Consider the following 14,962-nt stretch of genomic DNA (forward strand, 5'->3'; position numbering starts at 1 on the left):
CGTCATACAAGGTCTAGATTTAACTTTGAGAACTTGTAAGGGAGGAAGAGTCGTCATTACCAGAGATACCCAACAGCTGAACGAAACAGACACCATCTCTCTGGAAGAAACATGGACTAACTCTTTGCCAATGAAAGGACTTCCACAACTAATACGTATCAAACGAGAAAAATACCCAGTGTGCCTAGTGGAGGGGCAGTTAAGTAAAAAGAGGGGTGGGGGAGGGAGTGCGCGCACAAAAGCAAAGATGTATTTGACCCTCCTAAACTACAAATAGATAACCAGGTCTTTTTTGACCCAACAACGTAAGGAAGTTCTTTGACAACTAGGCAGTTTACAACTAATCCGAACTCAGGAAATAACTCTTCGAAACGAATAAACTTAGTTCTGAAAAAACAAGCGCGTCCAATAACCTCTGAAAACACGTGGCGGGGGCGGAGAAATCGGTCGCAATAACAGGCGAGACTCTAAGTCCCATCATCCCCTTCGGCAGAGAAGCCGGGCTGTTCAGGGCGAGCAGGCGCCCTGGCTGCTGGGACTTGAGGTTTTGGCTCCTGCGCCTCCCCGCGGGTTTGCGACGTTTAGCGACTACCGCGCCTGCGCCAGCGCCGGCTGAGGCTGGGGTAGCGGCTGCGCGTGCCGGGCGATGCTAGGCGGCTCCCTGCGCTCCGGGCTGTTGCGAGGTGTGGGTGGGAGCCGCGGGCAGTTCGGGGCGCGGGGTGTCCGCGAAGGTGGCGCAGCCATGGCGGCGGGGGAGAGCATGGCCCAGCGGATGGTCTGGGTGGACCTGGAGGTGAGTGAGGTCGGTGTGGGTGCGGGCAGGCGAGTGCGGTGTGGTGGGAGCCTGTCCGGGGAGAGCGGCGGGGGTCTGGGTCTCGGAGGTGGCAGGTGAGTGCCTCCCGCGAGTGGGCGGCGCGGGGCAAGGCGGGGGGCAGGAGTTCTCCGGGTGTTGGGGTGTTGGGATCTCTGCTGGACTCCGGGGTTTCCTTTCAGAAGGGAGGAGTCATCCATATGGCTGCTCCCCCTCCCCCCCGGCCCCCCAACTCGCTAAGTCCGGTCGCGTTGAGCTTAGGGTCACGGCCAGGGGTGGGGTGGGCCAGCGGCTCTGCTAGCCCCACTTCCCCAGCCTCGCGGGACCCGGGGTGGCTGGAGCTGGACGGGACTCCGGAGATGACTCAGCCTTCCCCTTCATCCCACAAACCAGGAAACTGAGGCCCCGAAAGAGGAGTCCGCTCAGCCCAGCCGGCCTGTGAGGGAGCAGCTGAGCTGGGAGGGGACCCCACTTTTGTTCCCTTGGGGTTTTCCACACTCCTGCCAAGCACATCCCCTTCCTTGCAGCCTGGGTTTCCTCAGATATGAAATGAGGATAATAACAGTACTTTTTCTACATTTGATTGCGATGAAGATCAAGCCGTGTAATCAGTACGAAAACTTTGTGAACTCTGCAGAGACGTGGCGGTGGCGGTTATCTGACGCTGCCAGAATTGGATGCCGGCGGCACGCCGTGTTGCTTATTTTGCATCTGTCCTAGAGTAGAACCAGGCTGCCTGACACAGAGCAGGGTTCTGGTAAATGTGAATGAATAGACGACTAAGGTTGAATGCTTTGAGGGCTCGCCGGGGGAGCGTCATTGTCTCTTCTATCTTGGCGGTGGGGTATGAATTGAGTTTGCCTGAGGGAATTCCTGTTAAATGAATTTGGGTAAAATAGTCCGGAAAGATGGTTTGTGTGTGTTATGTATAATGGATGTATATTTTTTATTCCAGATGACGGGATTGGACATTGAGAAGGACCAGATTATTGAGATGGCCTGTCTGATCACCGACTCTGATCTCAACATTTTGGCCGAAGTACGCAATGCCCCCTTATTCCTGCGTACTGTTTAGAGTATATTGGAGATCCAAAGATTGTTTTTCCCTATCTCTTTATTTAAAAAATAAGATTAAGGTACAGAGTAATGTGCTAGGTCATGCATGATAAGGTTGGTACTAGAACCAGAGTAATTCATCTCACAGCCTAATTATTTTTCAATAAGCCATGCCCCAAATTACAGAAACATAAATGTTACCATTTTCTGAGCACTTACTGTGTGCCAGGCACAACTCTCTAAGTGCTTTACATGGATTCACTCTTAATGGGGAGAATGATTATAAGGTAGGCACTGTTATACTCATTTTATGGAGGAGGACATGTTGGCACAGAGATGTTGGGTAATTTGCCCAAGGCCACCAGGCTAGTTACTGCAGGAGCCAGGGGTTTAACCCAGGCAGTCTGAATGACGTGCCCCTAACCAGTAAGACAACCAACTAACTATACAGTGCCACCAGGAGTGGTGACTCACGCCAAAGCTGACATCTTTCTATCATAACTTTAAATTTAACTTGACTCCATATGTCCAGGTTTTGCCTTTTCAACTAGGACATGTGATTTTTCTAGATCTGTATGGAGATTTTAGAGAAAATCTGTTGGTGCAGAATCATAAAACACTCTCTTGTTGACATTGGACGTGATTAAAGTTTTAACATGATGCCTTTAACCGAAACATTAAACAAAACAGATAAAACACACTTGTTGCCTTTTGGGCACTCGTGAAACATTTAGTAAGTGTGTGACAGCATCTGATTGGTAGAGGGTGAAATCCCTGGCGTGGAATAACTCTGTTTCCAGTTGTCAGCAATAATCAGAGGCAGTGAGAGACTGGAGTAGAAACACAGCAGGTACGTTTGTGGGAAAGAGAGTCTTGTTAAAATAAGTTCCCAGAGGGTACGGTTGATGTGTTACTGGCACTGGATAGGTTTAATAAATCTATAGTTAGGACTTACTTTTCCTGGGTGGGGAAGAGGGGAGAAGGCATTTATAGAGGAATTGCTACTTTTGTAGAGCAGCAGGCATACATCCTGGAGTCCCCCCCTAAGAGATCAGCTGCAGGAGAGGCATTAGATTGACTTTCTTCTTGCAACAACTAACTTTAAAAAAAACTTTAAATAAATAAATAACGTAATGTAAATAAATAAAGCCCCGAGGTTTAGGTTTGGTGGTTTTACCCTGCCACTTGGCATTTACGAGAGATGAATAGTGAAGAGAAGTGCCTGTACTTACCAGCCCTGCTTACCCCTGGCTGAAGGAGAGAGTTTCCCATAGACTGTTGATATAATGTGAAATCCTGACAGTTTAATGGGCCAGTCGGTTGATGTGGACTCTGGAGGAAATTTGGGTCTGTTCCCCAGCTGCTGATGAGTGCGACATTTGTAAATAGACTCAGTCAGATGAGGATAAGGATGTTAAAAAAAAAAAATGCTTAGGGGCTGTTGGCACTAGAGGGTCAGTTCCGTGGAAAATAAGTCTTATTTTTGTATGAGAGTTTGAGGGAAAATGTCTTAAGCTGGTAGAAGAACAAGTATCCTACTCTGGAAATTTTTCTGTGGGTGGCTTACTGGGGTCTGGACTAAGTTAGCCTTCGATTGATAGTAGTTTTTTCCATCAGAGTTTGTTAGAACTGTTTTTTACAATATAAGGTTTGTGTGTGTGTGTGTGTGTGTGTGTGTGTGTGTGTGTGTGTTTAAATGGTATCAGAACACATTTTTTGCTTCATGGAGTTTACCATTACCAGTTTTCTTATTTGGTTAAAACTTGTTAGTTGTAGAAGTGAGGCATATTTTAGTCAAATTTTAGCCATTCCTTTCAGTGACTGCATACTATTTTTACCACCTTAGTAGTAGTAATACCTTGGATTTATAGTACTTTTCTTCTAGAGAGTTCAAAGAACTTTCAACCTATAATTTATTTTATCTTGTTAACATCCGTTTGAGGGAAGGGGGCCAGTTTATAGCTCCATTGTCCGGAAGGAGAAACCGAGGCCAGGTGACTTGCAGTGACGACTTAAGTCGAGCTGTTACTGCTGGGCCTCAGCCAAGACACTTGCAGTTGAATGTTCTATTACAGGGACTGAGAACTCACAGGCACTTTCACTTTTCAGTTGTAAATAGTTACCTTTTTAATATGAGAACATAGTTAAACAGTATAACTATCATACACACACACACACATTAGGATATTGGTTTTTCTTTTTCTTTATTTCTTTTTAAAATCTTTATTGTTGAAAGTATTACATATGAAGGTATTGGTTTTTCATCCTGTTCTTCTGCTCTATAATATTCCCCAAAGTTTATGTACTTTCTTGGTATTTTTCGTGGTATTTTGTGTGTGTATATGTATACACACACACACACACACACAATATTTTTTAAACAACCGTAAGTGAAATCACATGTGTATGTATGCTGTTCTGTAATTTTTGTTTTCAGTTAGCAATATAGACACTTCAAAATGAACTCATAATCAGGGGTTGGAAAGTTTTTTTAAAGACCAAATATTAAATATTTTAGGCTTACAGTGCCATATACCTCACTATTACCTTTTTGGTTGTTTGTTTTACAACTATTTACCAATGTAAAAAGCATTCTTAGCTTTTTGGCAATAAAGCAAAAAAAAATCACAGGCTGGGCTATAGTTTGTTGACCCTTGATAGATAACTAGTTCTTCTCAGTAAGCAGTTGTTTCAGTTGTGGTGTGTATGTGTGTGTTCATTGAGTCTATTTTGCCACTTTAAACAGTGCTGGAATGGATGTGAGGGCGATCTGGCTGCTACATCTGTCACCTCATTGATCGCCAGGGTTGATTCAGCTGATCTGGCTGGCTAGGCGGGTGTCCCTCTCCTCCCTCACCGATCCATGAAAAAAAAAAAATAAACAGTGCTGGAATGAATGAGGACCACTTTAGAGTTAACAGATAATGGTTATAGATAACAGTTAAAGACTGCTGTTCCTCTCTTACTTTCTCTGGTATATATATATATATTTAATCCTTAAGATAGTTTCAACTTAACCTCAGAAACCAAGGCGATCCCTGTTGATTCTGGATGACTAATGGCTTTTCCCATCCACAGGGTCCTAACCTGATTATAAAACAGCCAGATGAGTTACTGGACAGCATGTCAGATTGGTGCAAGGAGCATCACGGGAAGGTAACACTATCCAATAGCAGGATTCCTGCCCTGGGGATCAGTAGCAACATCTGAATCCGATACCATTGGTGGACGGTATTGTAAAGCGGGTGAGCGGAAGATTGCTTGGCGAGCCTGGGAAGCCGCTTTTTTGTTTGCTTTCCACCTCTGGGACCTCTCGAGATCATCTTCTCCGCAGGTCCTCTTTTTTCCTCTCCTGCATTCAGTCTGTCGCCACCACATTGTGGATTGTCAAGTATTGCTCAGATCAGTCTTTGGATAAGGTTAGACATCAACTTTCAGACAAGGGGGAATGCTGCTCTCCTGTTGATACAATCTCTTCCCAGAGATTATATCCTTGGACTTCAAGTAGCACCTTTGTTGACTGTGTGGAAATGCTACTATCAGGAACATAGCTTGACTTGAATTCTTAAGAAAAAAATCTGTGCAAAGATAGCAGTTTCAGTTTAAACTTGGGCTCTATAAATGGTCTAAGTATTTGCTCATTTTAGAAGTGTCATTTGGATGCCTTTGAATACCGACTTCATGTGTTTTTGGTGGGGCGGGGATTCTCTCTTGCAGTCCGGTCTAACCAAAGCAGTGAAGGAGAGTACAGTGACATTGCAGCAGGCAGAGTATGAATTTCTGTCCTTTGTGCGACAGCAGACTCCTCCGGGGCTCTGTCCGCTTGCAGGTAAAGTTCAATCCTTTGTGTGCCTTGTAGGTAGTCTTCCATTCTAGGAGCTCAAGAGACTGCCGTTCCAGAAAGATCAGCCAAGACCATCATGTCTTCCGCTTACCCTGATTTGGATTATGCATCTTACTTTCGTGTTTCAGTGTCCTTGTATAACTTATACATGAATATTGGGAACATGCCCTGAAACCTGATAAGAGGTCTGAGGTACAGACTAACTCAGTAAACATTTCCCCTGTATTTTTATTATGGAGAATTTTCAAATGTACAGAAAAGTTGGATTTAGGAATTGTTAACCTTAGGCCATGATTGTTTTACCTGTCTTTTTAAAAATATATTTTTTAAAATACATTTTAAAATATATTTATTGATTTCAGAGAGGAAGGGAGAGGGAGAGAGAGATAGAAACATCAATGGTGAGAAAGAATCATTGATGTGTTGCCTCCTGCACGCCCCCTCCTGGGGATTCAGCTGGCAACCTTGGCATGTGCCCTTGACTGCTTGACCGGAATTGAACCCGGGACCCTTAAGTCCCAGCTAGGGCTACCTGTCTATTTTTGTTAGACATTTAAAAGTAAATTGCAGCCCTGACCGCTTTGGCTCAGTGGATAGAGCATCGGCCTGCGGACTTAAGGGTCCCAGGTTCGATTCTGGTCAAGGGCACGTACCTCGGTTGCGGGCACATCCCCAGTAGGGGTTGTGCAGGAGGCAGCTGATTGATGTTTCTCTCTCATCAATGTTTCTAGCTCTCTATCCCTCTCCCTTCCTCTCTGTAAAAAACTCAATAAAATATATTTTAAAAAAAAGTAAATTGCAGGCACCATAATACTCTATTTCTAAATACTTCATCAAACATTTCCAATTAGTAAGGACATTTTCTTATGTAACCACAATAGCATTATCACATTAAGATAATTAAAATTATTCAATAACAGTTGCTATCTAGTCCACATCCAAAATGTCTGATTGTTTTTGAACCAGGATTTAATTAAGGCTCATGCATTTCATTTAGTTATTATGTCTCTTCTCTTAATCTGAAATGTCCACCTTTGTGTTTTTTCTTTGTGACACTCACTTTTTAAAGAAACAAAGCTAATTCTAGGTTTTTGAAAGCAATGCCTTGTCAGGGAAGTTAATGTTTTATGGAGATGTATTTGAATTTGTATATGTAAATTGATATAGTAACTGACATTTTTCTTAAATATTCACAAAAAAGTTTTGACATTAAGTACTAGAGCATATATTGTATAAATTTTCCCTTTTGCCAATGGAGCTGATGTCTGTTTTACAGTTCTCATTTAAAATTTAGTGTTTTTAATATAAATTACTGTATGGAAACACGAATGATATGATTTGTTAAAATTGGAATGTAAATAAATGTTTCAACTTATGTGATTCATTAAAAGTTAAATTTTTAGTGTTAGTGGTGTGGATTTTGTGACACTGGGAGAAAATTTGCACATCTGGTTGATATAAAAAAGTAACAGATAGATTTGTGCATTGTTTTAAGTATGTGGAAGGATAGATTTACCCTTTTGTCCAGATTTATCCTTTTGTTTACAAATTTATTTGTGAGCTAGACTAACTAAATGCTCAGAATCTGCACTTGTAACCTAATCAGACACTCAAATCTTGAGGTGCTTTTAGGATTTGTTTGAATTAAAAAAATTATCTCCATTTCAAATATAGTTTATGAATTTTTATATCCTGTTGTATGCTACTAGAAATACATAGATGCGGTATACTTCGTGTCTTTCTAGGAAATTCAGTTCATGCAGATAAGAAGTTTCTTGACAAATACATGCCCCAGTTCATGAAACATCTTCATTATAGAATAATTGATGTGAGCACTGTTAAGGAACTGTGCAGGTAAGGGCTATATTGAGGAACCATTAAACTCTCATTTAGCATGTTTTTGTTTTTTTCTAAGGGTTTGTCTTTTTTAAAAAATATGTTTTTATTGATTTCAGAGAGGAAGGGGGAGAGAGATAGAAACATCAATGATGAGAGAGAACCATTGATTGGCTGCCTCCTGCACGCCCTCTACTGGGGACTGAGCCTAAAACCTGGACACGTTCCCTGACTGGGAATCGAACCGTGACCTCTAGGTTCATGGGTCAGTGCTCAACCTCTGAGCCACACTCTGGGCTCATTTAGCATGTTTAATTGAGAACTTGTGAAAAGTAATTGAATAGAGCTGTAAAACTTGGGATGCAAAGTGGACATTTAACTTCCTCAATCCGTAGTCACTTGGACCAGGACCTAAATTTATTCTGTGCTGGTGACAATTGGGGGAAACAATGTCAAAAATCTTCCATATAAGTTTCATTAATTCAGAAAATCGAGTACCCATTCTGTGCCATGTGTTGGCTGATGTACCGGGGACATATATATAGATGAAAAGCCCTTAAGTAGCTTAGAATTTAATGAGTTGACAGATGTGTAAAAAATTCACCCTAAAAATACACCATTGGTGACTTCTCTAATGGAAATGTGCGTACAGAACATTGAAGGCCCCAGGGAAGGAGCCTCTAAGTGCTGGAGTGAGGGGACTGGGAAAACTAGGGGAAATGGCTTTTCAAGTTGAGATTTAAAGAAGAGTAGAAATTTTCTTGTTATCGAGGAGGGGGCATTGTAGAGAACGGGAGGAGGTATAAAGATATGAGGGAGCAGGAAGATAAGGACAACAAAGTTCAAAGAATTGCAGATAGTTCATGAATGCTGGAGTGCAAAGCACAAGGCTGGGGAAAGTAGGAGATGAGGTCCCATGAGGAAGGGCTGGTATGCCATGCTGAGGAGGTTGGAATTCTCTTGTAAGGGATGGGATTCCTTTGAAATGTTTAGAGCTGTGGTTCTCAACCTTCCTAATGCCGCCACCCTTTAATACAGTTCCTCATGTTGTGGTGACCCCCAATTTCATTGTTACAAATTGAACGTAATTAAAGCATAGTGATTAATCACAAAAACAATATGTAATTATATATGTGTTTTCCGATGGTCTTAGGTGACCCCTGTGAAAGGGTCCTTTGACCCCCAAAGGGGTCACGACCCACAGGTTGAGAACTGCTGGTTTAGAGGACTGAGTGATGTGATTAGATCATACTGATTAGATGGTGGCAAGAAAAGGTAGGGAGATAAGAGAGGAGACTTGTATCATCTTGGAGAGAAGAATGAGCTAGGGAAATGACACTTGGGTGGTAGAGAGGGTAGGGAATAAAGTATTTGAGGAAGTCATTTGGCTGGCATTGAATGTTTGAATGGGGGAGTGAGGAAAAGGAAGCGATGTAAGAAGATTCTAGTGTTTCTAGTTTGGCAGGTAGGTAGATGTTCAGAGATACAGAGGAAAGTAAGAGAAAGTGGCTTTGGTAGATGGGGGAAGGGAGATCTTGAGGAGGCTGGGTGTGGTTATATATAGTTGAGTTGTAAGTGTCTGGTGGATTTTTAGATGTTGTCTGCAGCGGTCAGGGACATCCAAGACAAACTCCGGAGAGCGCAGGTGCAGGAATCTTAGGCATTGATGAGCTTGCCCAAAGAGTACAGAGACTGAAGAGAGGAGAGGGTGGGAGATAGGCCCAGGCAAGGAGGCAACTTGATAGTCACAACCCAAATGCCTTTTTCAGTTAATAAGATGCTTGAGTGACTCAGTATATTTGAGACGCCTTTGAGAGTTCCATTTTTGCTGTGTAGACGCTGGTATCCAGAAGAATATGAATTTGCACCCAAGAAGGCTGCTTCTCACAGGTAAGTTTGCCTTCCGCTGTGTGGCAATCGGGCATGCCAGATGCCTGGCTGCATGAAATAATGTCTCTTCCTCACTCCTTTTCCTTGGGGGAAAATAAAGGACAACTCACATAAGAAGAACTTCCTTTTGCTAAGACCAGCAGAAATTCTGGCCAGTATTCTAGCATCCCATCTATATATATAAAAGGCTAAGTGATTGTCTGACCGGCCGGTACGTATGACACACACTGCCTACCAGGGGACAGACGCTCAACGCAGGAGACTTGGCGCGGTTCTCAGGTGACGCACCCCAGAGCCAGAGAGGAGGGAGTCTGATTCCTCGTGGGGCTGTGCAATTCCATCTTTGGCCATGGGTTATGTTGTTGCTGTGGCACTGTCGGCCCTGAATCTGGTTTACTGCTGAGGTGTGGTGACTTGGCAGCGGAGGTTCTCGGGTGACGCACCCTGGAACCAGAGAGGAGGGAGCCCGATTCCTCGCGGGGCTGCGCGATTCCACCTTTGGCCGTGGGTTATGTTGAGAAAGGGCGAATAGTGATATTAAAATATTTCTTCTAATTAATTTCCTTTCAATGGGCATGAATCTGTGCACCGGGGCACTAGTTCTGAGTTATATAGGGTCTTATGTCATATATATACGTATATATACGTTTTTATTGATTTCAGAGAGAAAGAAAGAGATAGAAACATCAATGATGAGAGAGAATCATTGATCGACTACCTCCTGCACACCTGCCCGTTCCAAACGGGATTGAGCAGCAACCCAGGCATGTGCCCTAACTGGGAATTGAACTGTGACCTCCTGGTTCATAGATTGATGCTCAACCACTGAGCCACACCAACTGGGCGGGTCTTAAGTCTTTACTGCAGTTTTCAAACTTTTAGATACCTTAGCCTGTAGGTATTTAAACTGTCTAATTTTTCTAGTCATAAGCAGTATTAATTTCCTTCCCAGCAAGACTATAGACTTGTAGCCATTTAAAATGAGAACACTTTGTGTGTCTAACTTTGACACTTTAGTTTTTCAGATTGTTTCTTTTATGTTTGCAGCCTTAGGAACAAGTACATAAGGAATTTAAAGATCTTATGTGCTTAGTGTCCTCTTTTACTTTTTGATTTCTGTAATCTTTCAGGAGGAACATACACCTTAGTGGGGGATATAGCAGCTGGCTTAAGGGCAGCATTTGGTTCATCTATTTACTGTGCTCCTACTCTGTGCCAGGAGCAGTTATAGGCAAACACAGAAAAACAAAGTCCCTGCTCTAAAGAGTCTGGCATTCTTTGTTTGTTTGTTTGTTTTGTTTTCTTTGATTGGACTTGCATGGACTACAGCACAGTAATACATGGGGAGAATATTTTATCTGAAATAAATGGGGCTTGATGTGTTTCAGAATTTTTCAGGTTTTAGAGAGGTAATAGTACGTCTGTAGTGATTATTATGTAATACTCCTAACGGTCTGGGGAAGCACCACATAATCACAGACGTCGACACTTCTGCAGTGAAATATGGGCATTCGCACCGAGTGGCATTGCTGGTGACTCGAAGTAGCCTCACATCCAGACTGGTCAGGTTTTACCACATTCTGGGTGATGAAAGTGCTTGGGGTTTTCAGATCTCTCTTGGATTTCAGTATTGTTGATAGGGTGTTGTGCACCTTGATTTAGCCAGAGACTATTTATATATATATATATGTGTGTGTGTGTGTGTATGTGTGTGTGTGTATGTATACATATATGTATATGTATATTTATAAATAATTTTATTGATTTCAGAAAGGAAGAGGGAGAGAGAAACATCAATGATGGGAGACAATTATTGATCAGATGCCTCCTGCAAGCCCCATACTGGGAATTGAGCCCACAACCCGGGCATGTGCCCCGATCGAGAATCAAACCATGACCTCGTTCATAGGTTTGATGCTCAACCACTGAACCACGTTGGCCAGGCCAGAGGTGGTATTTTTTATAGTTCTAGCTCTCCACCACATATCTAGGACCTGGGGAGAAAGCAAAATTGTTGCCATACCACAGGAATAATTGAAGTTGGTGCAGTCTATTCTCTAGAAGAGACCCTTGGCCCACCGTTCTGCGCTTACTGATTTACCGGTTTTATAATGCTGGTACCTGATTTCTCAGACTGTGACAGATGAGAAACAGCTGTTGGAGGAGAAGAGAGGCGGTCAGATGGAGGCAGGCTGCCCCTGGTTATGGCACAAACCATCACAGAGGAGCAGATCCTCCTCTATGCGGCCTGACAGTTGATGGTTATTGTGTGATTGACCATCAGTCATGCTCCAGGGTGTTAGTGTGCTTTCTGCAGGCCGTCACTAAGTATTGCTCATTGTCTCCCAGACTGTGCTTCATGAGTTGTTAATGTTTCTTCTCCAAAATAAAATATATTTTGTTACTGATTTCAGCGAGGAAGGGAGAGGGAGGGAGGGAGGGAGGGAGGGAGGGAGGGGGAGAGAGAGAGAGAGAGAGAGAGAGAGAGAGAGAGAGAGAGAGAGAGAAAGAGAGAGAGAAAGGGAAATATCAGCGATGGGAGAGAATCATTGATTGGCTGCCACCTGCACTTGGTGGTGCCTGCAACCCGGGCATGTGCTCTGATCGGCCTGGAATCGAACTGTGACTCCCGGTTCATAGGTTGACGCTCAACCTCTGAGTCACACCAGCCAGCTGAGCTGTTAATTTTTCCACAGATGTGGTCACTTAAGTTTTAGAAATACTGTGTATAGTACAACCTTTTCTTGGCAATTCACAGTACACGTTGTGCATTAAATGCTTTGCAAAGGATTTCAGAAAGGAAATTTTTTTTTTAAAATATATTTTACTGATTTTCCACAGAGAGGAAGGGAGAGAGATAGAGAGTTAGAAACATCGATGAGAGAGAAACATCGAACAGCCGCCTCCTGCACACCCCGCACTGGGGACGTGCCCGCAACCCAAGCACATGCCCTCGACCGGAATCGAACCTGGGACCCCTCAGTCCGCAGGCCGACGCTCCATCCACTGAGCCAAACCAGCTTCGGCCAAAAAGGAAATTTTTAATCTAGTTTTTCGTAAGCTTATTTGAGCCTGGAATTCTTTTTTTCTGTGGAATACATCACCATCTTATGGAATTGTTTTTGGGAGACTAATGTCATATATTAGATTTTTAAAAAAAACATTTTAGAAAAGCACTTACATATGCTTTACTGAAATGTTCCAGTTTTTTTTTCTTGATTTTTTTAGGAAGAAGGGAGAGAGAGAGAGAAACATCAATGAGAGAGATACATCCATGGGCTGTGAGAGAGACACATCTATCGGCTGCCTCCTGCACGCCCCCTACTGGGGATACAGCCCGCAATCTGGGTGTGTGCCCTTGACCAGGAATCAGCAACCTTTCCATGCATGGGATGATGCCCACCCAACCAACTGAGCCACACGCCAGGGCAAAATGTTCCAGTGTTTGATGTCAGCCTGTTCTTAATTTATTAATACAGAGTTGTGCATTGTAAAGTGATCATTGTCTCTGCTCTGGGGCATTTCAATTCAGTATAGTATGTTTGCTTGTAGGGCACTTGATGACATTAGCGAAAGCATCAGAGAACTTCAGTTTTACCGAAATAGCATCTTCAAGAAAAAAACAGATGAAAAGAAGAGGAAAATTATGGAAAATGGGGAGAACGAGAAGACTGTGAGTTGATGCCAGTGTTCGTGCTGCCACCACAGTTCTCTGGAGCAGCTGCTGGTGGTTTTGTTCACGCGGAGGCTTGGCAGAGCATCTCCTCTCAGTTAACCCGCAGCTCCCGGTTGTGCAAGCAGACAGCACCTGAAATACTACTTTTCTCCTAACATGCCGTTTTCATTTATGACACAGCAGCACCTTTGTAAGTACCAGGTCTTGTCCACCCCTTGGTACAAATCTGCATTTGCTTTTAGACCATTTCTTTTGTTTTGTTTTTTTAAAAGAATAAATCTAGTTCTATTGAAATGCAAACCTTTGTGTACCATCTATTTTTTAGTAGTTTAATCATTAATAAACAATGACCCTTTCTTTCTTTTTAACTGGTGTGGCTAATGTTTAAGTCCTCATAGTGCCATTAGGGACAGATTAAGTTTCTTAAGGGAAACAAGAAGGGAACTTGTTCTGCTTTGCTTTACAAGTCTAGAATAGAACAACTTAAAGTAGATTCAGAGAAGCAGATTTGGGTTCATTGTTACAGTTATCGGATTAACAGAGGCTTGGAATAGCTGCTCTTCACTATATTCAAGAAATTCAAGTAAGTAATCCGACAGGGATTCTCTAGGTAATAACTCAGGTTTATTGAGTAAATACTATGTGCATGGCTATCATTCTGCTATATTTATAGAACTCAAATATGTATAGGTGGCTGCTCTAGGTCTGATGGTCAGTAAGTATTTGAGAAGGGATTTCGGTTTGAATATCTTAACTGCTAAGAGCCTAGTACTAAAGTGATTCCTTAGCCGGAGTGTCCATTAGAACCATGTGGAACACGTCTCATTTCTCCTTAAGAAATCAGATTTGGGAAGGGCCCGCAGGTGACCTGTCTTTCCTAGAGGACCATTGGACTGGAAGACTTGAGTAGAGATCTCCAGTTCCATTCCGACTTGATGATGGCCACTGTGTGAGTGAACATAGCAGTGGGACCCCACTGTGGAAGAGTTACACGGAAATCGCTCGATGGCACACCAGAATTCTCTCCCAGTTTCATTTCCTAAGCTGTTTTACTTACAGGGCAGCCTCAGGAGTGGAGAGAGGTGTTAGTGTAACTTTTCCCAAATGTGTAATTTCAGGCCCGGCTCACAAGTGTATGTGTGAAGTGATGAAAACAGAAGTCTGCTGACTTCTCTGGCCGTTTGCAATGGCCTGGGCTTCAGCCCCTGTCCCGATGTCAGCGTTTTGGAAGACAGGATTGTGTCATCGTTGAGAGCCGGGCTCGCAGTCAGACTGGGCTCCCCCCGAGCTCCGGGACGTGCGGAGTCACTTTGGCGAGTTCACTTTTCTGAGCCTCAGCTTTCTTTTTTTTAAATATGTTTTATTGTTTTTTGACAGAGAGGAAGGGAGAGGCATGGAGAGCCAGAAACGTCGATGAGAGAGAAACATCGATCAGCTGCCTCCTGCACACTCCCCACTGGGATGTGCGCAACCAACATACATGCCCTTGACCGGAATCGAACCTGGGACCCTTGAGTCCGCAGGCCGGTGCTCTATCCACTGAGCCACACCGGTCAGGGCCAGCCTCAGCTTTCTTATCTGTGCAATGAGAATGAATGGTTAGAAGTAAATGGAATGCTGCTCCCAGGAGTGTAGTGCTGAGCCCCGTGCCTGGCACAGTGAGCGCCCCTGGAGATGGCTAACGCGTCACGGTAACGGCTGGTCTCGGGCCAGCACCTCTGCGAGCGGGGCTGTGCTGGCCGGGGCGTTGCCTCGGTCAGGGGCCCCTCCGTGCCTGTGACTGCGTGATGCTGAGGACTGTTAGGAACTTCACTAACGGTGGCTTTGATGGGCTCAGTGCTTCTCACTA

At 43.7% G+C, this 14,962-nt stretch overlaps 1 protein-coding gene across 2 annotated transcripts; it reads left to right on the forward strand.

The window, feature by feature from the left end:
* Window positions 1-436: 436 nt before the first annotated feature.
* REXO2 (RNA exonuclease 2) lies at window positions 437-13,479 on the forward strand. Of its 2 annotated transcripts, XM_081099000.1 has the most exons (7): window positions 437-793; window positions 1,767-1,850; window positions 4,946-5,023; window positions 5,585-5,696; window positions 7,457-7,565; window positions 9,384-9,437; window positions 12,990-13,479. In XM_081099000.1, the coding sequence occupies exons 1-7, from the start codon at window positions 647-649 to the stop codon at window positions 13,117-13,119; spliced, it is 714 nt and encodes a 237-aa protein (XP_080955126.1). In that variant the 5' UTR covers window positions 437-646; the 3' UTR covers window positions 13,120-13,479. The 2 variants fall into 2 exon arrangements, with proteins under 2 accessions (XP_080955126.1, XP_080955127.1); XM_081099001.1 differs by lacking the exons at window positions 7,457-7,565; window positions 9,384-9,437; window positions 12,990-13,479 and adding an exon at window positions 5,727-5,845 and having other exon boundaries at window positions 575-793; window positions 5,585-5,637.
* Window positions 13,480-14,962: the final 1,483 nt, after the last annotated feature.

The sequence above is a fragment of the Myotis nattereri genome (assembly GCF_964212035.1).
Source record: "Myotis nattereri genome assembly, chromosome: 9".
NCBI classification, from domain to species: domain Eukaryota; kingdom Metazoa; phylum Chordata; class Mammalia; order Chiroptera; family Vespertilionidae; genus Myotis; species Myotis nattereri.

Coding starts and splice junctions, on each gene's coding strand:
- REXO2 (XM_081099000.1), top strand. CDS start 647: ATGCTAGGCGGCTCCCTGCGCTCCGGGCTGTTGCGAGGTGTGGGTGGG. Junction 794..1,766: donor TGGTCTGGGTGGACCTGGAG/GTGAGTGAGGTC, acceptor TTTTTATTCCAG/ATGACGGGATTGGACATTGA. Junction 1,851..4,945: donor ATCTCAACATTTTGGCCGAA/GTACGCAATGCC, acceptor TCCCATCCACAG/GGTCCTAACCTGATTATAAA.